Raw genomic sequence first — 24,651 nt, forward strand, 5'->3', positions numbered from 1 at the left:
ATCTAATAAAGTATATTTTTTAAAAAAAGATAATGTTATGATTTACTAAATGAGTTGACTGTCTAAAAAAAACCCCAAACTGTTTCTTTTTTCCCCCTCTTCTTTGATAAAAACATAGTTTTGGAAGAATATAGATACTGATCCTGTACACGCCTTTATTTTAATATATAGGTTTCTTTTTTTTTCTTATTGGATGTAATGTTTTATGTATTCTATGTACCTTGTATTATATTTGTAAATAAATGTTTTCCAAAAAAAAGGAAAAAAGGAAAAACGTCCGGGTTTTTTCATATTAAGCCTTCTTTTTTATTTACATCGACACATAATGTTCCGTACACTCGCTTAAAATCTACAATAATGGAGGAAAGGAAGATCCAGGATGCACTACTTACATTATACACAACAGTCTTGCAATCTTTTTTTAACGTGCCTGTGACAGGTGTGTGGGGGGGGGGGGAATATGAGATAAGAAGTTCAAGATGAAATCTGACTGAAAAAAAATGCAGAGGTGGTTCTACTGCGGTTCTGAAAATTAAGGCACAGAAAGGAGCATATTGTTTATCTTTTTTTCCTATCTTGTCCCTTCTCAAAATCCAGGGTGGCTCCACCTAATTACTTTCCTTTGCCCAGAATTGTGCCTCTCACACCTACTGAGCCCAGGAAAGAATTTACCAATTATTCTCTTTGAGCATTTTATTCCTACAGCCAGCCAGCAAGAGGATTATAGCTTAGCTTTTGTAATAAAAAAACACGAATCACTTTGATGCCAAATTAGGTTTTCGATCGCATGCCCCAAAATTCCCAGAATTTATTTGGGCTATCAGTTGATTTATCTGTAAAATATGTCAACATTTGCATGGTGATGAAGAAAAACCTGGTAGTTTATGACATAATTCCCGTTATCAACTTCATCACTGCAGTAAAGTTGGGGCATAGATTATCCTGGATAGTTTTTCTAAATCTTGAAAACTTTTAAGATGGTAGCTCCCAGAATTCTCCCGTCGGCATGAGTCAACTTCAGTATTTGAACTAGGGAATTCTAGGAGTTGAAGTCCACACATCTTAAAATTTCTCGTGGCTGTGAAAATAGTGCAAGCTCATGTATGGAGAGCAACTCCGGTAGGATCTATTCAAACAGAAACACGGAGAAAAAAATAATAAATAGACCGCAATTTGTTTTGTATTTCTACAAAACAGAACTACAGGGCCAGAACTGTCTTGGCAAACGACAGTGAGTCTAAAAGGACAAGCTTTGGTTACAGAAATTAAAAGAAGAGATGGCCCTACCGGTTTAGTTTTCTAGTAGCCAAGAGTTCCAAGGACCGAATAGATGACAATTCAATCATTTTTTTAAACAACACGAAAAAAAAGAATCGGCAGTGATTTTGGTTTGTTTGTTCCAAACTATTTTTGGGCTACCCAAAAGAAATATCCTTGGGAACCAGTGCTTAATTGCTCTCTTTTGTGTGTGTGACTGTGTGTGTTTTGTTTAATTTCGGCTTCCCAACTTTAAAATGGACACAGAGATTGTTGTCATCGCTCGTTGTTGTTGTTTTTTAAAAAAAACAAAAAAAAACAAGAAAGAGGGCTGCCATCAGTATTGTTCAATCAATATAATCACAGGATGTGGCAGGGATTCAGCAACCGGAGTTTGATGGGATGTCGACAGATTTACTGCTCTCTTATTATTTTTTGTTTCTTTGTTTCTTGGTTCAGGGGTGACCTTCTCTTTTCCAAACGTTGCAGGCTCTAAAAGAGAGGGAATGCCACCTTCTTAGAAAGCCACCAGGAGGTGTACGGAGAGTCCACAATGAAAAGATCCTTCGATGAGGTTTGCATCTGATCAGGGACGAGAAATGCCCGGGTTCCCTCTTGGGGTTGAAAGCCCAGTTTTGCTAGAAGAAGTCGGTCACAAAATGGGGTCTATCCCATTCCAGTGGACCACAGCCCCCTTCCACCTAAAAGACACAAAGAGGCAGAAAATTCATTTTGGTTGGAATCCCAAAAGCTGTTCAACTGGAACAATTGCTGTAAAGCCAGGCTCAAGACATATCAGGAAAGACTTCATCACCTCAATCTGTGTAGTCTGGAGCAGTGTTTCCCAACCTTGGCAACTTGAAGATAATTGGACTTCAACTCATAGAAATCCCCAGCCAGTGAATGCTTCAAGTTTCCAAGGTTGGGAAGAACCGTTGTACCTACCTGAACGGTCTTCTCGATGCTCTGGAAGGAGAGTCCAGGATGGGTTAACCCTCAATCTTATTGGTTGAGACTGAGTTATAAATTAACATGTTAATTAGGCACCGCCCCTTGCCTGCCCCCAAGGGCTCAGTTTTAAAAAACGAAGTCATTAATATCCAACACAATTTTATTGAACCCTTATGAAACATAACGATTAGACAAAACACAACCCAAATCCCTTGAATCAAACGATTACTTGGGTGGGTCTGGACTCTCCTTCCAGAGCATCGAGAAGACCGTTCAGGTAGGTACAACGGTTCTTCTCCACTGCTTCTGGAAGGAGAGTCCAGGATGGGATATGCCCCAGTTCTAGTCCAAGGGTGGGAGAGTGCAGATTCAGGGATTAACAGTAGAACAAACCGTCTGCAAAACTCTTCTCCCAAAGGAAGCCTCAGCTGAGGCATACGTGTCCAGTTTGTAATGCCGGATGAAGGTAGAAGGCGCAGACCACGTTGCTGCCCGGCATATATCCTCAGCCGAAGCCTGGGTCCTCCAGGCTGCTGAAGTGGCTGCACTGCGAGTGGAATGAGCAGTGATCCCCTGAGGTAGAGTCTGAGTGGTGGTTTCGTAGGCTTCAGCAATACACTCACGAATCCAGCGACTGATTGACTTGGGGGAAACCCCAAGCCCTGATTTAGTCTGTGAAAAAGAAATAAACATCCTTTCGGACCGCCTAAATGGCTCTGTCCGTCGAATATAAATTTTTACGGCTCTCCTGACATCCAGTTTGTGCCACCTGAGTTCTAACGGATGATTCCCACCAGCACAAAAATCAGGCAACACTATCTCCTGCTTCCTGTGGAATAAAGAGTTAATCTTGGGCAGGAACGCTGGATCTAACCGTAGGACTAGCCTGTCAGGATAAAATATACAAAGATCAGAACGTACAGAGAGCGCAGAGATGTCCGAAACCCTCCTAGCCGAGGTCACAGCCACCAGGAAGGCTGTCTTAATCGTTAAGAACCTAAGTGGTATGGACCTCAATGGCTCGAACGGTGGACCAGTCAATGCATTTAACACTAACGACAGGTCCCACGATGGAAAACGATGGATTGTGGGAGGATGAGTGTTTGCAGCGCCCTTAAGGAAGTCCTTGACCCAAGGATGGAAAGATAAGGATCGCTGCTCCCCTGTTCTAATGATTGTGGACAAGGCTGCAACTTGTCTCCGGAGGGTATTGGGGGCTAATCCCCGATCCAGACCCGCCTGGAGGAACCCCAATACCTGCAACACCGAAGCCGCCTCCGTGTCAGTACTGTTCTCCTGGCAGAACTTACAGAAGGCTGACCAGGTGGCCTGGTATATTCTCGAGGTGGATGGTCGTCGAGCCGCCTGTATCGTTGAGATGATGTCATCAGGTAAATGATGTCCCCTCAACCTGTTCCGCTCAATCTCCAGACGGTCAGTTGAAACCATTGGGGTTCCGGATGATTGACCGATCCCTGGCTGAGGGATATCTCTGTGTCCGGGATCCTCCACGGTGGGGATGTTGAAAGAGACACTAGATCCGAAAACCACGGTCTGCGTGGCCAGTACGGAGCGACCAGAATCACCTCTGCCCTCTCCCGCAATATCTTGTCCACCACCTTCGGTAGAATCTTCGTCGGCGGGTAGGCGTAGAGGAGACCCTGCGGCCAGTGGGAGGTGAGAGCATCTACTCCCTCCGCCCTGGGCGAAGGGAAACGGGTGTAAAATCTGGGGAGCTGCGCATTGGTGTGTGTCGCGAACATGTCCACCAGAGGCGTACCGAAAATCTCCGTGATTCTTTGGAACAATCGCGAATCCAGTTTCCATTCTGTCGGGTCGAGAGTGGTCCTGCTCAGCCAATCGGCCTGAGTGTTGTCGACCCCCGCGATATGCTCCGCTGATAATGATGCCAGATTCCTCTCGGCCCAGGTGAAAAGGGCCGAGGCTTCCTGCATGAGACGTCGCGACCTCGTACCCCCCTGATGGTTGAGGTAGGCCTTGGTCGCGATGTTGTCCGTCAGGACCAGAACATGTTTGTTGTGAAGAAAAGGAACAAAGTGCTGGAGAGCCAGGAAAACTGCCCTGAGCTCCAGAAAGTTTATGTTTACCGGGTTGAGGTCCTCCTTGGACCAGAGGCCTTGGGCGCACTGTTGGCCAATATGCGCTCCCCAACCCGAGAGACTGGCGTCTGTAGTTAGAGTGACTAGGTCGTGCGTGCTGAACGATAGTCCACGGCACAAGGCTGGGGAGACCCACCACGCTAGAGAGTCCTTTACCTCCTTTGGAAGACGAACCCGCATGGTGGAATGGCTGGTCCGAACCTTCTGGGCTGGCAGTAGAAACCATTGAAGGCTCCGAATGTGGTGTCTGGCCCACGGAATTATCCCGATGCAGGAGACCAAGGTCCCCAGCACCTTGGACAAAAAGGCCAGAGATGACCGTTTGTCTCTCCGGACGGATGATATGAGAGACTTTATGTTCTTCCTTCTCTCTGGGGAGAGGTACACCATGCACGAAGTCGTGTCGATGATGGAGCCCAGATGTAGGAGTGTGGTAGATGGAATCAGCTGACTCTTGGGCACATTGATGGTAAAGCCGTGCTCCGTCAAGGTCCTCATCGTCAGTGCGAGATCTTGTTGAGCCTGGGCACGTGATTTGGACAAGATCACGATGTCGTCCAAATAGGCCATTAGACGCACCGATTGTGCGCGCAGGCTCGCCGTGAGGACGTCCAGTAGCTTGGTGAATGTGCGGGGCGCTGAAGAAAGGCCGAATGGCATGGCCTTGTATTGGTAGTGTACGCCCTCGACACAAAAACGTAGGAACCGTCGATGAGGAGGATAAATCGGTACATGCAGGTACGCCTCCTTCAGGTCCAGTGATGTTAAAAAGTCCTGGAGGCGTATTGCCGTCAGGATGGTCTGCAACGAGTGCATCCTGAATTTCCTGTACAGAATGTACAGGTTTAGTTGCTTCAAATTCAGGATCAAACGGCAACCTCCCGATGATTTTGGCACAGTAAAGATCATTGAGTAGAAACCGGTTCTCCAGTCGTTCTGCGGTACCGGCTCTATGGCCTGTATACGCAAAAGGTGTGTTATCTCTTGAAACAACTCCTGACTCTTGGCAGGGTCCCGAGGTGTTGGGCACTGGATGAAACGGTTGGGCGGGGGCTGAAGGAACTCTAATCGGAGGCCTCGCGACACCGTGGCTATAGCCCATTTGTCCGAGGAGGTGGCTCGCCAGAATGAGCTGTAAAGGCGGAGCTTCCCTCCTAACGGTTGGCCGTCTTGAGAGTCATTTGGGGCGTTTGAAGCCCCTCTGGCTAGTGCCTCTAAATGGGCGTCTAGCCTGCTGATATCCTCTGGTTCTGTCTTGGAACCCTGACCGGTCATTTCGAAAGGAGGAGGGCTGGTTGAATCGGCCCTGCGAGTATGGCCGCTGGTTGTGGCCTGATCCAGAGGAGTTGTCCCAACGAAAGGACTGGCGTCTGTTGTACGGTGTAGTCCGCCTGTCCTGCCGCCTGTTGGACCTGGGGAGAACCTTCCTCTTATCCTTATCTTCAATAAGGACTTTATCCAGCACCTCCCCGAAGAGGTCAGCGCCGCGGAAAGGGGAGGAGGCCAGGCGCCACTTGGATTTGGTGTCAGCCTGCCAGTTCCTTAGCCACAACAGGCGTCTGGATGAAAGCGTTGTGGCCATCCCTCTCGCTGAGAATTTGGCAGCGTGGAGAGTAGCGTCAGCCGAAAACTCCGCTGCGGCTAGCAGTTTACTCAAGTCCTGCCGCAGCCTACCATCTTCCGGTCCCAGTTTTGACATCATTTCTTCAATCCATGCTATGGAAGCCCTATTGAAGAAGGAAGCAGCGGCCGCTGCTCGAAAGCCCCATCCAGACATGGCATGCGATTTCCGGAGGAGGATCTCTGCTTTCCTGTCCTCGGGTTTCAAATTATCCCCGGACTCAGCAGGAACCATGGCATTAGACACCAGGTTTACCACTGGGTGGTCAATTGGTGGAAATTGGAGTAGATTCTCCAGCTCTTCATCACAGGTATAGAATTTGCGTTCCAACGCTGAAGGGCCTTGAGCTGCCGCTGGTTGCTGCCATGGTCTTTTGGCGTTTTGTATGAATATATCTGGTGCCGGGATATGGTCTGTTTCAGGTTTGGGTTCTGTCAGTAGGATAGTTGACCTTGGTGTGTCAGCGGCTTTTGCAGGACCGGGGAGATCCACCGCTAGTTTTGCCTTGTGTAATAAAGTCCTGAACAAGGCAGGCTTAAAGAGTCCAGCCACTGAAGGTGGCTCAGGAGTTGTCTCATCATCTGACAAGTCATAATCCTTGTCGCTGTCCTCCTGTAATGTTCCCTCTGAGAACTCCAAACCTGAAAGGGGCGGTGCAGACCACAAATTCCGGCCTGGTTGATGGGGCTGTTGGCTGCATTGTTGCACCCCCGATGCTACTCCTTGTGAGTATACATTGGTAATCATCTCCTGCAGGGCAGGAGATAAATTCTGCCAGGTGTCACTCTGATTCCTGAGTCCAGCAGCTGTGGGGGTGAATGAAGCAGTTGGGCCTACAGTTGCTTGAGGCGAAAAACCCCATGAAGGCCTGGTATTGCTGGCAGACCCTGGCCTGCTTACCGGCATTGGGGCCTGGTGAGTAAGCTGGCGATCTGGGGACCAATCCCTGCCTGGCAACAAATCCCCTTGAGGCATGGAGCATGGTGTTAAGGCTCCTGATGGTAGTTGGCCTGGGATAGGTCCTGTAGACAGGGAAGGGGCCTGGAAAACAGTCTCCAACCTCTGCTCGAGTGCCTGAATCCTCCTTTCGGCTTCTCTGAGAGCTGAGGAGGAAGTCCCCTGCGATTTGGGCTTAGATTTGGCCTTATCTTTGGCCTTAGCCACTACATCTGGGCATGCCACCTTCTCTGGCCCGGGGACAGTTGGCTCCATGGTACTCACAGAATAATCCTTTGCAGGAAACAAGGCAATTGACCAAACACAGCTCTGCGGTGAAGTAAAAACTACCGACCGAGGCTTTTTCTCCTTCCACAAAATGGCGAACGGTCTTTGCCCACGAAGACTCCACCCACTCATGCCATCCCTCCAACCTGATAGGAGGACTATGAGGAGAGTGAGGAGGCAGGGGGGGGGTTCCCGCCAATTTCCTTCAAAAAAATGGCGGCAGTAACCGTTACGCGGCCCGAAATGTAATCCAAAATGGCGGGCGCGAGTAGTGAGGGCGGCAATCGCCGTTGCCCTTCATCCCCCGGCGGCTAACAGAGAGCCTGAGGTCCCCGAGCCGAAATGCCTGCTGCCGCGGCGGCCGATCGATCCCCTGTAGCCCGGGGAGCCGCCGATCATATGGGAGGCTGGTTAATGAGGCCGCCGAACATATGGTCCTCAGCGCGCGCGCGCGCGCGCGCCTCTTGCAACAAGGGGCCTTATTCCCTGGCCCTGGCTCTGCCTCGAATGGCGGCGGCGGCCGCGGCGGCCGCGGCGGCCGCGGCGGCCGTTCCGGCGGCGATCCGCTCCTAGCGCCGAACAGCTGATCGGCTGGCGGCGAACGATGGCGGCAGCGGCGTTATGCGGCGATCCGCTCCTAGGCAGCCTGGAAGGGAAGCTTCGACCCTCCAGCTCCTCCAAACAGCCTCCCAGTGGGGGGGGCGGACCCCCCCCACCTTCGGCTGCAGCCCGGTCTGACCGCTGAGGTCAGGGACCTGAGGCTGAGTCCCCCTTCGAAACGGTACCCTCTGAGGGAAGAGGTTCCACAGGGACAAACGATGGGGGTGGTGCCCACTGAGGGCAGAGACCCCTACTTGGCAACTGCATCTGAAAAACAGTAAAGTAGAAAAGAGAAAGAAAACATGTTAGTAAAAATATTCATTTTAATGTACTTAATTATCACATTAAATGTACTTAATTATCACATTAAATCACTAAGCAAAAAACTCATAGGTCTCATTCCAATGACTGAGTTTTAAAAACTGAGCCCTTGGGGGCAGGCAAGGGGCGGTGCCTAATTAACATGTTAATTTATAACTCAGTCTCAACCAATAAGATTGAGGGTTAACCCATCCTGGACTCTCCTTCCAGAAGCAGTGGAGAAACACTGGTCTGGAGGACAGAAGGAAAAGGGGGGACACGATCGAAACATTTAAATATGTTAAAGGGTTAAATAAAGTTCAGGAGGGAAGTGTTTTTAACAGGAAAGTGAACCCAAGAACAAGGGGACACAGTCTGAGGTTAGTTGGGGGAAAGATCAGAAGCAAGGTGAGAAATTATTATTTGATTGAAAGAATAGTAGATGCTTGGAACAAACTTCCAGCAGACGTAGTTGGTAAATCCACGGTAACTGAATTTAAACATGCCTGGGATAAACATATATCCATCCTAAGATAAATTACAGGAAATAGTACAAGGGCAGACCAGATGGACCAGGAGGCCTTTTTCTGCCGTCAATCTTCTATGTTTCTAAGACATGCTTAAAACTATTAGATCACACAGAATCGGCCTCCTCCAGTTCCCGTCGACTAAACAATGTAGGTTGGCGGGACTGCAGAGGACGGGCCTTCTCTGTTTCATCTAATGAACTTTTCACCTTATGAACCTCGTCCTGGAACCAACTAAGTTCGTAAGAGAAGGTATCACAGTATATGTTCATTCCTATGCAGTGATACCTTGTCTTACAAACTTAATTGGTTCCAGGACGAGGTTCTTAAGATGAAAAGTTTGTAAGACAAAACAAAATTCACCCCTTTTGCCAGCCGAAGTGCCCGTTTTGGCGCTGCTGGGATTCTCCTGAGGCTCCCCTCCATGGGAAACCTCACCTCTGGACTTCTGTGTTTTTGCGATGCTGCAGGGGAATCCCAGCATTGCAAAAACGAGTGCTTCGCTGGCAATGGAAGTCTGGAGGTAGGGTTTCCAAGCGAAGGGAGCATTAGTGAAACCGCAGCATCGCAAAAACACCAAAGTCCTCGAAACCCCACCTCCGGACCTCTGTGCTTTTGCCATGCTGCGATTTCACTGAGGCTCCCCTCGCTGGGAAACCCCACCTGACGACTTCCATTGCCAGCAAAGCACCCGTTTTTGCGCTGCTGGGATTCCGCTGCAGCATCACAAAAACACAGAAGTCCGGAGGTGGGGTTTCCCATGGAGGGGAGCCTCAGGGGAATCCCAGCAACGCAAAAACGGGCGCTTCGCTGGCAATAGAAGTCCGGAGGCAGGGCATCCCAACGGCGGCAGTGGGTTTGTAAGGTGAAAATAGTTTGTAAGAAGAGGCAAAAAAATCTTAAACCCCGGGTTTGTATCTCAAAAAGTTTGTATGACGAGGCATTTGTAAGACGAGGTATCACTGTATTTGTTATCTTGTACTTGTTTGAAAAAAAATAAATAGAACAATAATAAATAATAAAAACCAGCATCTATTCCCAGTTTGCAGCAAAACAAGTAAATAACTGGTTCGCTTAACAACTGTGTTATTACAATGTTTACAAGATTCACTTCACAACTGCTGCAAAAAAAGATCAGGGTCACCCAGAAAGTAATGCATCACATTTTTTTTCTCAGCCTACAGTAGTGGTACGAATGTGAAACTTTAGATATACATTATTTGAATTGTCCAGAGTGCGTGTGTAAATTTTGTATTTCTTCAGACAGACAGCGTAGCTGCAGCAGTATTTCAAAATAGGCATCTATAAGCGATGTACGTTACAAACATAGAAACATAGAAACATAGAAGTCTGACGGCAGAAAAAGACCTCATGGTCCATCTAGTCTGCCCTTATACTATTTTCTGTATTTTATCTTAGGATGGATATATGTTTATCCCAGGCATGTTTAAATTCAGTTACTGTGGATTTATCTACCACGTCTGCTGGAAGTTTGTTCCAAGGATCTACTACTCTTTCAGTAAAATAATATTTTCTCATGTTGCTTTTGATCTTTCCCCCAACTAACTTCAGATTGTGTCCCCTTGTTCTTGTGTTCACTTTCCTATTAAAAACACTTCCCTCCTGGACCTTATTTAACCCTTTAATATATTTAAATGTTTCGATCATGTCCCCCCTTTTCCTTCTGTCCTCCAGACTATACAGATTGAGTTCATTAAGTCTTTCCTGATACGTTTTATGCTTAAGACCTTCCACCATTCTTGTAGCCCGTCTTTGGACCCGTTCAATTTTGTCAATATCTTTTTGTAGGTGAGGTCTCCAGAACTGAACACAGTATTCCAAATGTGGTCTTACCAGCATTCTATATAGTGGGATCATAATCTCCCTCTTCCTGCTTGTTATACCTCTAGCTATGCAGCCAAGCATCCTACTTGCTTTCCCTACCGCCTGACTGCACTGTTAAAGCAGCATGTCGTCATTGAATTTCTCACTGCAGAGAAATAAACTGTTGGGAACCTTCACAAATGTTTGTGTGACAGTTTGTGGAGAATCTGCAGTCGACGGAAGTACGGTTAGTCGCTGGGCACAAAGGGTGAGGCCATTACAGTGCAGAAATGGCTTTGTGACCAGAACAAGGAGTGGTACCGACAGGGCATATATAGCCATAGAACGGGACGGAGATTACGGGGAAAAATAGGGAGTGTAGAAGAAACATCATTCTTTCTTGTGTGTAAGTTTCATTGTGCTCAATAAATAATTGTTGAAGAAAAAAAATGTGGTGCATAACTTTCTGGGCAGCTCTCATAGATGGGCCGTTCAATGTTATTGTGACCATCGCAACAGTCATAAATCAAGGAGTACCTGTAATATTAAACACACACACAGACACACACACAATGTTTTTTCTGAGCCAGGAAAGATCCTCCCGAGGTTTGTTCTCTGGATGAAAAACACGCGACATAAATCTATTAAAAGAACCAAAGCCAAAAGTATACATAATATATTCCTGCACACTGTGTTCTTGCCCGGCTACTCCTCTCTCCCATGGACGGGAAGCATTTAAACCCTCTGCAGAATCCATGATGGCGTTGCACGTATCAGCTAGCCTGCTTTACTATTTTAGTTGGAGGGAACAAGTTACTGTCATTTAGCAGCCCGGGGTTTTTCTGTAGCCTTGGCCTGGACAATAGGGCTTAGTCGGCATCTCCTAATTGGCGCCTTTCGCCTGCAGGACGGAGGCTCCTGACCCCCCCAACCGACTGTTCTCTTAACAAGCCCACCATTCATGCTTATTTATGGCCCCCAGCTTCAAGCCGAGCCAAATTGACTAACGCTATTGAAATCTTTCTTGGGAAGGCAGAAAAAGAGGCAGAAAGTGGGGCAGGAGAAGAACTCAGCCTTTCTGGGCAAGACGGCTTGCCACCTTAACTGAACCCTTTGAAGATACATGATGAAGACCTCCTGGTCCATCTAGTCTGCCCTTGTACTATTTCCCGTATTTTATCTTCCGATGGATCTATATTCATCCCAGGCAGGTTTGAATTCAGTCACTGTGGGTTTACCAACCACATCTGCTGGACGTTTGTTCCAAGCATCTACTACTCTTTCAGTAAAATAATATTTTCTCATGTTGCTTCTTATCTTTCCCCAAACTAACTTCAGATTGTGTCCCCTTGTTCTTGTGTTCACTTTCCTATTAAAAACACTCCCCTCCTGAACTTTATTTAAACCTTTAACATATTTAAATGTTTCGATTATGTCTCCCCTCTCCCTTCTGTCCTCCAGACTATGCAGATTGAGTCCATGAAGTCTTTCCTGATAGGTTTTGTGCTTCCACCATTTTTGCAGCCTGTCTTTGGACCCGTCCTATTTTATCAATATCTTTTCGTAGATGAGGTCTCCAGAACTGAACACAGTATTATTCCAAACGGGGGTCTCTTCAGCGCTCTATACAGCGGGATCACAATCTCCTTCTTCCTGCTTGTTATACCTCTAGCTATGCAGCCAAGCATTCTACTTGCTTTCCCTACCGCCTGATCGCACTGTTCACCCATACACAGTTCACCCATTCACAGGCATCGAATTCAGCTGCAGTGATTTTTCCCCTCCCTGCTTGGTCACTTCTAATTTTTTTTTTTAAAGAAATCATACAAAGCGGAAAAAAGTTCAGGTTTCTGTCTGATCCAGAGGCGAAATGCTATTGGTTCAGCTCAGTCTGGGCATACCGTAAGCAACAGCCGCTGGTGGTTTGGAGAACCTATAGTAGCAAGAGCAAGAGGCTCCGCCCAGCCGCCATTTTATTTTTTTTAACCCTCTGCATATGCGCAAAGCATTCCGTGAATGCATAGAGGGTTGGAAAAGCACAAGAGAGCGCATGCACACACCCTTTTGAACCGGTAAGCAATAATGGGCTACTGCCGCCACAGGGGAAGGAAGGGGGGACGGGGGTAGTACGTTTATGCACTATTTATTGAATACTTAATATGTTTTTTAATTGTCCTTCCTTCTCTAGTACTGTAGTATGATCCTTAATTACTTTTAAAATCAGAAATAATTAAACAGTATGTTTTATGCATAAATGCGTTAATCATTTTAATCATTATCTAATCATTAGCTTTCACAGCAAAATTGAGCTACTTGCCTAATCTGTTATCATGCTGAACCTTGTGGATTCAGTTCAAAACCTTAAAATGTAACTGTGCTCCTCAACAAATAATGCTGTCTGTCATTTGTCCTTTTTGTGGCTATTCAAGTAACATGACTTCATCAACTGAAAAAGAGTCCAAGCACCTGAACTTTTACAGCAGTTAAAGAAAATTGAGCTACTTGCCTAACCTGTTATCCTACTGAACCTTGTGGGTTCAGTACAACGCCTTAAAATGTTACTCTGCTCCTCAACAAATAACGCTGTCTAACGTTTGTCCTGTTTGTGGCTATTCAAATAATCTGAGTTAACTGAAAAAGAGAACTTATTTGAAAACTTATCTTGGTCGGTAAGCCACTCCCACCTAGTCACATGATCTTTAAGCCATCCCGGTTACATGATTGTCAATCCACTCCCACCCGGTCATATGGCTTTCAAGCCACTCCTACCTGGTCATATGACCACCAAGCCACACCCACAAAATAAGCCACGCCCACAGTGTGGCAGTAAAAATTTGGCAGCCCATCACTGCCAGTAGGTAAGTAGATTTCACCGCTGGTCTGAACCGTCACGACTGTGGTAGGAGAAGCTGTACATGATTATCATGTTTGTATAGGACTGTGATTTATTTTTTCTGGAAAAAGAGGATTTTATTCTTTGGGCAAATAGAAGGAATGCAGAAATAATTCAGTTCCTTGGCATAGGAGGTTTCTTTTTCCTTTTTTAACTAAAGCCAAACGTATCAGCCTTGTAAAGCATGCCATTCTTGGTTTTTATAAGCGAATAATAATAACAACTTTATCAGAATTTTAAGGCAAAAGGTAAAAACTAAAAAAAACCAATGCTGAGAACGAAAAGCCAAAGGAAAGAAGAAAAGAACAAAGGTTCAGAAATCAAAGGAAAAGGGGCTATTTTTTAAAAAATGGTGCCCAGCGACCGATAAGTTCCCACAGAGTTGGCCTTCTCCAGGTCCCGTCGACTAAACGATGTCGTTTGGCGGGCCCAGGGGAAGAGCCTTCTCTGTGGCGGCCCCGGCCCTCTGGAACCAACTCCCCCCGGAGATTAGAACTGCCCCCACCCTCCCTGTCTTTCATAAACTACTCAAGACTCATTTATACCGCCAGGCATGGGGGAGTTGAGATAGCTCTTCCCCCTAGGCCATTACAAGTTATGCGTGGTATGTTTGTGTGTATGGTTGGTATTATAATAGGGGTTTTTAGTTGTTTTTATTATTGGATTGTACATGTTGTGTTTATTGTTGTTAGCCGCCCCAAGTCTACAGAGAGGGGCGGCATACAAATCCAATAAATTATTATTATTAATTATTATTTTGGAGAAACCAAAGGAACAGAAGTTGCCTTCAGAAGAGAATGGACTGTGAGGATTAGCAATCCCGGGTGATATTTCATTGTGTTACCATATAAGGTAAAAAGTAGAATGTAAGCATGCTAATGCTGAGTCATAGGGTGTGAACTACAACCTGATTGGGCCAGAGTGTTACAAGATGCAAATCAACTTCACCATGTTCTTTCTGTCTGCTGTTGTTTGCTGTTGATGGTGGTGGTTGTTAGTTGGCTGGCTGGAGCAGTTTGAGTGTGAGTTAAACATTGAGTAGAGTAGTAGCTGTGATACGAAGAACCCTGGATTGGTTTAGTATCTACTTGTAACCTGGATTGGTTTAGTGTCTACTTGTAACCTGGATCGGTTTAGTATCTACTTGTAAATAAGCTGAATATACTAAAGTAAGGTTCCTGTACAGTGATACCTTGTCTTACGAACTTAATTGGTTCCGGGACGAGGTTCGTAAGGTGAAATGTTCGTAAGACGAAACATTGTTCCCCATAGGAATCAATGTAAAAGCAAATAATGCCTGCAAACCCATTAGGAAAATCCAATCTTTAAGGCTTAAAGAAAAAGCGGCGGGTGGACAAAGTGAAGGCTAACGGAGTGGAGACAGACAGCGAGGAGAAGCGAGGAATAAAAGTCGTAAGGAAGGCTAACACCGCCCCAAATTCCCCCAAAAATCGCCATTCCAAAAGCTTCCTATCTTGCCCTAAATTCCCCCAAAAATCGCCCCTCCAGCCACTTGCTATGCCACCCAAATCAAAGTCCTAACGAAGGCAAATGGAGTGAAGAAAGGCAGAAAGGAGAAACGAGGCATTTTGAAAGGAGAGGGGAGTTTGGAAGACTTTGGAAGTGATTTGGGGCGGCATAGGAAGCTTTTGGAGGGGCGATTTTTGGGGGAATTTAGGGCAAGATATGAAGCTTTCGAAGTGGCGATTTTGGAGGGAATTTAGGGCAAGATAGGAAGCTTTTGGAATGGTGATTTTTGGGGGAATCTGGGGCAAGATAGGAAGCTTTTGGAGGGGTGATTTTAGCAGCGAGATGGGGTGAAGGAAGCGGCAGGCTAGGGGGGATTTTGGCAGTAGGATGGGGCGGCTGTGGGGAGCCGAAGAAGTGGAGGGCTAGAGGGGAAAGTGGCAGGGAAATGGGGCAGCTCCGGCGTTCCCCGCCTCAGGTGCAAGCAAAAGGGGGCAGGGAATTCCCATGCAAGCAAATGGGAAATCCCGGTAGTGACAGTCACAAGGCAGGGGAATCCCTTCGGCAGTCAGAGAGCGCAGGCGCAGTAAGAGAGCCCACAGACCCGGGCACAGGTTCGTAAGACAAGGCAAAGAAATCTTAAACCCCGGGTTCATATCTCGAAAAGTTCGTATGACGAGGGTTTGTAAGACGAGGTATCACTGTATATAGAAGACTGAAGCAGAAGGTATTTTGCACTGAAGACTAAACTATTGTTTGCTACAAACGTGTCTTCGTTATTTACCTGGTTCATTAATTGCCACCCTTGAAAACGTCCAAAGATATTTCACCAGAAGAGCCCTTCACTCCTCCACTCGAAACAGAATATCCTACGAAACTAGACTAACAATCCTGGGCCTAGAAAGCCTAGAACTAAGACGCCTTAAACAAGATCTAAGTATTGCCCACAAGCTCATATGCTACAACGTCCTACCGGTCAATGACTACTTCAGTTTCAACCGCAACAACACAAGAGCATGCAACAGATTCAAACCTAATACGAACCGTTCCAAACTTGATTGTAAAAAATATGATTTCAACAATCGAGTTGCCGAAGGATGGAACTCATTACCGGACTCAATAGTGTCAACCCCTAACCCCCTACACTTCTCCCTTAGACTATCCACAATTGACCTCTCCAGGTTCCTAAGAGGCCAGTAAGGGGCGTACATAAGTGCACTGGTGTGTCTTTCGTCCCCTGTCCAATTGTCTTTCCTTTCTCTCACTTATCATATATATTTTCTTTCTTTCATATCTTCTCTTCTATTTTCACTTTTATCCTTATATATATTACCACATGTCTATTTTTCTTCCTATTTATTTGTGTATTGGACAAATGAATAAATGAAATGAAATTATATTCTGGCATCTTATCTAGTCCTCCCGCATTACTCTGCATATATCTGGACATGGACCGCCATCTGTCAGAAATGGTGCAGGCAGGTATCCTGCTTGGGCCATGGGGGTTGGACTAGATGACCCACAAGGTCCCTTCCAACTCTGTTAATCTGATCTGATCTTTTACAGTAGTAGCCATAAGTATAAATGTAAATGTATACAAAGCTATCTTTCTGGTTACAAAATTATTTATCTCTTTTCTACAATCTCTTTTTTTTTCCTAATCATGAAAACTATATATAATTTTTTCTATTTCGTGCTAAAAAAAAAATCAATGTCAACATGAATGGACTTCAACTCACAGAATTCCCCACCCAGAAACTATGAACATCAATCCCAAAACTGATCCCTTTAACTCCCAAAATTCCCTGGGAAGCATATGTGGACTTCAATACCCAGAATTCCCGAGGGCTCTTGAAATCCCCTAGCTAGCATGTTTAGACTTTAATTCCCAGAATTCCCCAAAAGTTATCTGAAGACAGGGGAAAAAAATACACAAAATGTAAGTAATCTGTTTTTATCAAACGCTGCTAGGAACCACCAGCCATCAAATATATTTTTATTTTTCCCTTTGGGCCTGCCTTGGTGGAAAGTTTTATGGAACATAACATTTACTATCCATGGAAACAAATCTTTCAATTGCACAGATTTGAATTCAAGCATGGTGAATAAAAATTGGATTTTTAAATTTTGAATCAGATTTTTTTTTTATTTAAATAAGGTATTTTTATTTTTATTCATTTTATTTTTACTTTTGGAATTAAAAAAATCTTACTATTTAAGATACATTAATAATTTAGTTTATTCAGCATAAGATGGAGCTTAGTTATGTAGCATAAGGGTATACATTATGTAATATTTATATTTTTTTGTTATCTCATTCAATGAATTTGAGCTCTGCAAGCAAATCAATGATGCACTGACACAATTTCACAGTGACAATGAGATAAATAATAAAGCAAGTTCAGGAATATTCTGTTATCCCACTGCTTTGCGAATCTCTGTACACTACAAACTGTATGATGATTTGAAGAGAAATGGTTCTGTACCAGTGGTGGGCTGTTACCGATTTGCCACAATTCGGGCAAACTGGTAGCGGTAGCAGGAGGCTCCGCCCACCTGTCCAGATGTCATCACAGACGATCTGCACATGCCCAGAAGGTTCTCTCTCTCTCATGTGTTCACAGTTCTGAACTGGTAGCGAAGGTACAGTCGGTGGGTCAACAATGGGTCAGAGGAGGAGTCGCTATGGGATACGGATGACAGTTGCTCTTCAAAAATTATGGCTTAAATCAAGTCAATTTAAACCAGGCCTTTTTACCAATGATTTAAATCCTGATTTAAATCAACTCGATTTAAATCAAATCCACCCTGAATTCAAGCAAGATATATGCTAAATAATAATAATAATAATAATAATAATAATAATAATAATAATAATACAGTGTTCCCTCGATTTCTGCAGGGGATGCGTTCCGAGACCGCCCGCGAAAGTCGAATTTCTGCGAAGTAGAGATGCGGAAGTAAATACAGCATTTTTGGCTATGGACAGTATCACAAGCCTTCCCTTAACACTTTAAACCCCTAAATTACCATTTTCCATTCCCTTAGCAACCATTTACTCACTATTATTACTGGTACTCACCATTGAATAAGACACTTAGTGATCTTGATATTTATAAACATAATTATTTATTAACAATAATTATTTTTTTTGTTATTTATTTGCAAAAATTATTAGTTTGGCGATGACATATGACGTCATTGGGTGGGAAAAACCGTGGTACAGGAAAAAAACCACCAAGTATTTTTTAATTAATATTTTTTTTAAAACCGTGGTATAGGCTATTCGCGAAGTTCGAACCCGTGAAAATCGAGGAAACACTGTAATAATAATAATAATAATACATAAATAATAAAAATAATACATAAATAATAAAAACAACAACAACAGAGTTGGAAGGGACCTTGGAGGTCTTCTAGTCCAATCCCCTGCTTAGGCAGGAAACCCTACACCACTTCAAACAAATGGTTATCCAGCATCTTCTTAAATACCTCCAGCGTTAGAGCATTCACAGCTTCTGGTGGCAAGCTGTTCCACTGGTTAATTGTTCTAACCGTCCTTGTTTAGTTACTTCTTATTAAGTTACTTCTCCTGATTTAGTTTCTCTCCTTATTTAGTTTCCACCCACTGCTTCTTGTTCTAACCTCTGGTGCTTTGGAGAATGGGTTGACAGAAACAGGTCTTCGTTTTGGAGGCTGCCGCTTTTCGAATCCAGGATTGAGAAAAAATAAACCAAAAAACCCCCATAAGTAGCTCTTTCTGGATAGGGTAGAGTTAACCCAAGTTATTGCCTTCACTGGAGACTGAAGACAAGGAAGGATTAAAGAGGACAAGACGGGTCTTCCTCAGGGCAACGAAATATGTATTTGCCCAGATCAAAAAAAAAAATAGATAAAGGAAACCCTACATTCCATTCTCTCTCCCCTCTTAATTCGACTTCTTAAGCATATCAACTTCTTAAGCATATTTCAGAGACTTGGATTAACAGGGGCAGCCAAGGACTTTAAGCCAAGCCGCCTTAAAGGAATTTGAAGGTGCTAATGACTGCGATAGTGAGATGGACCCTGGGTTGGGGGGGGGGGGACATTTCTAAAAGGTTATCATTCACAAGGAAATCAAAAATTAAAACTTTCCCCCGGGCTGGGTGTGCAGACATTCCAAGTACGGTTGTGAAAGAAAAACAGCCCTGTATTATTATTATTTTTATTTTTATTTTAAATCCACTCTGCAATCTACAAGGTCTGGAGACTGTTATGAAATTTATTATATTCCACCCCCCCTACTAAATCAGCCATGACCGCTAAATGCTCCAGCAATTTCCCTTCCCTCCCCTCCTCTTCCTTTTGTAGGATTTTAAATTTTTAAAAAAATAGACAGTAAATAATTGGCAATAGAGGTGATTGGAGCGGTGCAGCTAGTTGCCATAGAGGCCAATTTGTTTTTGTTTTCTTAGCTAGAGCGTCTGTCCTGTATATGTCTTTAGTGTACAGGGGGATTTAGAATGAAGGGGGGGGAAATCTATTTATCTGTGCCCACCGTTTGCAAAAGAGGAGGAGGAGGAAGCTGCCTGCAAAGCCAGAAGGGAGTTGCGATTGTGTGACCTACATCAATGCACACTGCGCGCTGGTACAAAGGGAAACGGGCTTTTAACTGAATAGATGCAACAGTATAGTAATTGTATAGTAGTACATTACAGGACAGAACGGAACAGAACGGAGCAGAACAGCAAGGGCACAGAAACCTCATTGCATTTATTCATTGCCCAGAGGGACGTGACTTTTGGGAACAAAAACAAAAGAAGAAATACAGATAGTCTTCAACTTACGACCGCAATCGAACCCAAAACTTCTGTCGCTAAAATGAGACATTTGTTAAGTGAATTCCCCCCCCCCCATTTTATGACCTTACTAAATGAGCTGTCATAAGTCAAGCACTATTATTATTATTATTATTATTATTATTATTATTATTATTATTATTATTGTTATTATTATTAATTAGATTTGTAGGCCACCCCTCTCCAAGGACTCGGAGCGGCTCACAACAAGGGAAAAATAACCCAGTACAAATCCAATATTTTAAAAACAGTTTAAAACCCTTAACATAAAAACAATCATACATCTCATACAGACCATACATAAAGTGGAAACGGCCCAGGGGAATCAATTCCCCCATGCCTGACAGCAGAGGGGTTTTGAGGAGTTTGCGAAAGACAAGGAGGGTGGTGGCAGTCCTAATCTCCAGGGGGAGTTGATTCCAGAGGGTCGGGGCCGCCACAGATAAGGCTCTTCTCCTGGGTCCCGCCAGACGACATTGTTTCGTCGACGGGACTTGGAGAAGGCCAACTCTTTAGTAGAACACAGAGCAGAAATTCTGCATAAAGGGCATGGAATCCACATTGGAATCCACACAATCACACATACACAAACACATAATAGAATTACTCAAGCAAACAACCAAGAAGAGGGGCAGAGCAACAAAGATGATTATGGGATTGGGGCAGGCGGGGGTTCCTACTTACCGTGCGCACCCGCCTACTGGCCACCCGGAACTGCATGGGCAACGCTGGGTTTACTGGTGCTGCCAGTGTGGCCCGTACCAGCTAGCAACCCGATACTGGACTGGGAGCCAAAACGCACGATGAACGATTGAGGGAACTAGACATGTCTACTCTAAAAGGACTAGGAGGGACATAACAGCAGCGTCCCAATATTTGAAGACTTGTCACAAAATTATTTAAGGGGTCGAATTATTCTCCAAAGCCTCTGGAAGCAGGAGAAGAAGCAATGGATAGAAACTAATTAAGGAGAGAACCCGCCTAGAACTAAGAACTCCCTGACATTGGCCAGTAGAACGGCTTCCCTCCAGAGGTTGTGGGTACTATATCATTGGAGGCTTTTAAGAAGAGAGCGGGCAGCCGTTGGTCTGAGTTGTTATAGGGCAGTGATGGCGAGCCTTTTGGGGTTCACGTATCAAATATGTGTGCGTTCATGTGCTGGCAGGCGCACAAGTGCCCATGCCCACTCCTTCCCTCCCATGCAGGGGTAGCCCCCTGCACTGCCCCTGCGGAGTGAACAAAACGGGACAAACCGGAAGTTCGGGAAAAATGGACTCCTGGTTTGCCTGTTGTGCTGTTTTTGGCACTCCGGAACCTTCAGGGAAGCTGCCTAAAGCCCCAGAGTGCAAAAAATAGCACAATGGGCAAACCGGAAGTCCATTTTTCCAACGTTCCAGTTTGCCCATTATGCTGTTTTTCACACTCTGGGGCTTCAGGAAGCCTACAGAGGGTGAAGCTGACTTCCCCAAGGCTGAAAATCAGCTGGCTAGCACATTATTATTATTATTATTATTATTATTATTATTATTATTATTATTATTATTATTATTATTTATTGGATTTGTATGCCGCCCCTCTCCGTAGACTCGGGGCGGCTAACAACAGTAGTACAAAACAGAATGTAAATCTAATACTAAAACAGTTAAAAAACCCTTATTTGTAAAACCAAACATACATACAAACATACCATGCATAAATTGTAAAGGCCTAGGGGGAAAGAATATCTCAGTTCCCCCATGCCTGACGGCAGAGGTGGGTTTTAAGGAGCTTACGAAAGGCGAGGAGGGTGGGGGCAATTCTAATCTCCAGGAGGAGTTGGTTACAGAGGGCCGGGGCTGCCACAGAGAGGGCTCTTCCCCTGGGCATCGCCAAGCGACATTGTTTTGTTGACGGGACCCGGAGAAGGCCCACTCTGAGGGACCTAACCGGTCACTGGGATTCATGCGGCAGAAGACGGTCTCGTAAATACCCTGGTCCGGTGCCATGAAGGGCTTTATAGGTGATGACCAACACTTTGAATTGCGTGCGTGTTGGAGCTGACATAGGGCAATGCTTCACCTGCCCTCTGATATGGTTCTGCATGCCACCTGTGGCACGTGTGATAGTTTCGCCATCATGGGCAGTGATGGGCTGCCAAAATTATTACTGCCACACTGTGGGCGTGGCTTATTTTGCGGGTGTGGCTTGATGGTCATGTGACCAGGTAGGAGTGGCTTGCAAGCCAGGTGGGAGTGGCTTGACAATCACGTGACTGGAGGGGGGCTTAAAGGTCATGTGACTGGGTGGGAGTGGCTTACCGATCAAGATAAGTTTTCAAATAAGTTTTCTTTTTCAATTAACTCAGGTGATTTGAATAGCCACAAACAGAGCAAACGATAGACAGTGTTATTTGTTGAGGAGAAGAATAACATTTTAAGGCTTTGTACTGAACCCACAAGGCTCAGTAGGATAACAGGTTAGGCAAGTAGCTCGATTTTCTTTAACTGCTATAAAAGTTCAGTTCTAGATAATGATTGAAATGATTAAAGGATTTATGGGTAAAACATACAATTTAATTATTTCCTGTTTTAAAAGTAATTAAGGATCATACTAAGATACTAGACAAGTATTAAGTATTCAATAAATAGGGCTTACTACCTCCCTTTTGTCCTCTCCCCAGTGGGGGCAGCGATGGTGAACCTTTCTTTCCTTGGGTGCCGAAAAAGTGTGTGTGTATGTGCTATCGTACCTGTGTGAGTGCCCACATCCATAATTCAATGCCTGGGGAGGGCAAAAACAGCTTCCGCTGGCCCCTGGAGACCCTTTGGAGGCCGGATATGGCCTGTTTCCCAACTTTTGGTGGGCCCAGTAGGCTCGTGTTACATCCTTCAAAGGCTCCTCTGGAGCTGAGGGAGGATTAAAAACGCCCTCCCCCATCCCCCCGGGAGGCTCTCTGGAAGCCAAAAACGCCCTTCCAGAACCTCCGTATGAGACAAAAATCAGCTGGCCAGCACACGCCTGCACGTTGGAGCTGAGCTAGGGCAACTCCTAGACATGGCTCCACGTGCCACCTGTGGTACCCGTGCCATAGGTTCGCCATCACTGGCATAGGACCTCCAAGGTCCCTTCCATCGCTGTTGTTCTATTAAGCTAAACTGGGGTTGAGGGGCAGGGGGGGGTGGAGATGGTCACTTACTTTGTCCGAATGCAATGCTCCAAAGGGGAAACGAGGTCATTCTCATTTTCCTCATAAGGCTGCGAGGTGTCTGTGGAGAAAAGGAAGGTTATTCATTCATTGCCCTCAATTAAGGATCCCATTCTGGCCCATCTGCTGACAACGACATAGAGGCGGATGGCGGAATTCACCGCGGCTCATTTAGAGGAAACAAGGATGGCGGTGGGAATAACAACACTTATGAATCTGGATTGGCATACAGTTAATCCTCAACTTAACAACAGCTCATTTAGTGACCGTTTCAAAGTTACAACGGCACTTAGGACTGCTTTTCACACTTACGACCGTTGCAGCGTCCCCATGGACACATGATTAAAATTTAGATGCTGGGCAACTGACTTGTATTTACGACAGTTACCAAGTTCCAGGGTCACGTGATCCCCTTTTGTGACCTTTGACAAGCAAAGACAATGGGACAAGCCAGATTCGCTTAACGACCTTGTTGCTTCCATCTAGATTTCAACGATTTGATGGTCCCTTCTGATGTTACAGTGCTACCTCTATTTACGAACTTAATTTGTTCCGTGACCAGGTTCTTAAGTAAAAAGGTTTGTAAAAAGAAGCAATTTTCCCCATAGGAATCAATGTAAAAGCAAATAATGTGTGAAATTGGGGAAACCACAGGGAGGGTGGAGGCCCTGTTTCCTGCCAGGAGATTCCTAGAAAGGCCCCATGGAGGCTTCTCCCCGCCTTTTCCGCCCTTGTTTCCTCCCAGAAGATTCCCAGAGAGGCCCCATGGAGGATTCTTCCCACCTTTTCCAGCCCTGTTTCCTCCCAGATTTCTAGAGAGGCCCCATGGAGGCTTCTCTCCGCCTTTTCCGCCCTTGTTTCCTCCCAGGAGATTCCTAGAGAGGCCCCACGGAGGGTTCTCCTTGCCTTTTCCGGTTACAGTTCCGGAGGCTCAGGTTTATAAGTGGAAAATGGTTCTTGAGAAGAGGCAAAAAAATCTTGAACACCCAGTTCTTATCTAGAAAAGTTCGTAAGTAGAGGCATTCTTAGGTAGAGGCACCACTGTATTTCCTTGGGCTCCAAGATTATTGCAGCCTGGAAATTAAAAGACGCTTGGTCCTCAGGAGGAAAGCTATGGAAAATCTAAGCAGGAAATTAAAAAGCAGAGCTACCACCCTTGCTGACAAAAGTCCATATACTGTATTTTTCAGAGTATATGACGCACTGGAGTATAAGATGCACCTTAGTTTTGGGGGAGGAGAATAAGGGAAAAAACCTGGGCTAGCATCCTTAGTCTGTTCACCTTCAGCATACTATTTTATTCCCTGGTTGAGGCTGAAAAAAATCTTCAAAGGGAGTAGCAATGAAAACAAGCCTGCAAAGACTTAGGGCTGAAATGAAGCTAGCAATGAAACAATGAAAAAAACATTAAGATCGTTTGCTCCTTATTAGGGCTGGAAAAAAACCTTCGTCGGAAGGAGTAGCAATGAAAAAAAATCCTGCAAACCGGGAAGATTGTTAGAACCTTATTAGGACTGAAAACAATATTTTTGAAGGGAGTAGCAATGAAAACAAGCCTGCAAAGACTTAGAGATGGAAAAAATCTTCTTCAGAGGGATCAGCAATGAAAAAAATCCTGCAATCCGGGAAAATTGTTAGAACCTTATTAGGGCTGAAAACAATATTTTTGAAGGGAGTAGGAATGAAAAAAATCCTGCAAACCAGGAAGATTGATAGAATCTCATTAGGGCTGAAAACAATATTTTTGAAGGGAGCAGCAATGAAAACAAGCCTGCAAAGACTTAGGGCTGGAAAAAAAGTTCTTCAGAGGGAGTAACAATGAAAAAAATCCTGCAAACTGGGAAG

At 45.0% G+C, this 24,651-nt stretch overlaps 1 protein-coding gene across 2 annotated transcripts in view; it reads right to left on the reverse strand.

Annotated features, from left to right (window-relative positions):
* Window positions 1–282: 282 nt before the first annotated feature.
* Window positions 283–24,651, reverse strand: part of MINDY4 (MINDY lysine 48 deubiquitinase 4) — a 103,545-nt gene continuing 79,176 nt past the window's right edge. For both annotated transcript variants that reach the window (XM_070728027.1, XM_070728028.1), the window contains 2 exons: window positions 22,798–22,867; window positions 283–1,958 (listed from right to left, as the gene is read on the reverse strand). In XM_070728027.1, the coding sequence (XP_070584128.1) occupies window positions 1,910–1,958; window positions 22,798–22,867 (119 nt within the window). In that variant the 3' untranslated portion in view covers window positions 283–1,909. The remainder of the gene's footprint in view (window positions 1,959–22,797; window positions 22,868–24,651) is intronic.

This window comes from Erythrolamprus reginae, chromosome Z, assembly GCF_031021105.1.
Source record: "Erythrolamprus reginae isolate rEryReg1 chromosome Z, rEryReg1.hap1, whole genome shotgun sequence".
Taxonomy (NCBI): Eukaryota; Metazoa; Chordata; class Lepidosauria; order Squamata; family Dipsadidae; genus Erythrolamprus; species Erythrolamprus reginae.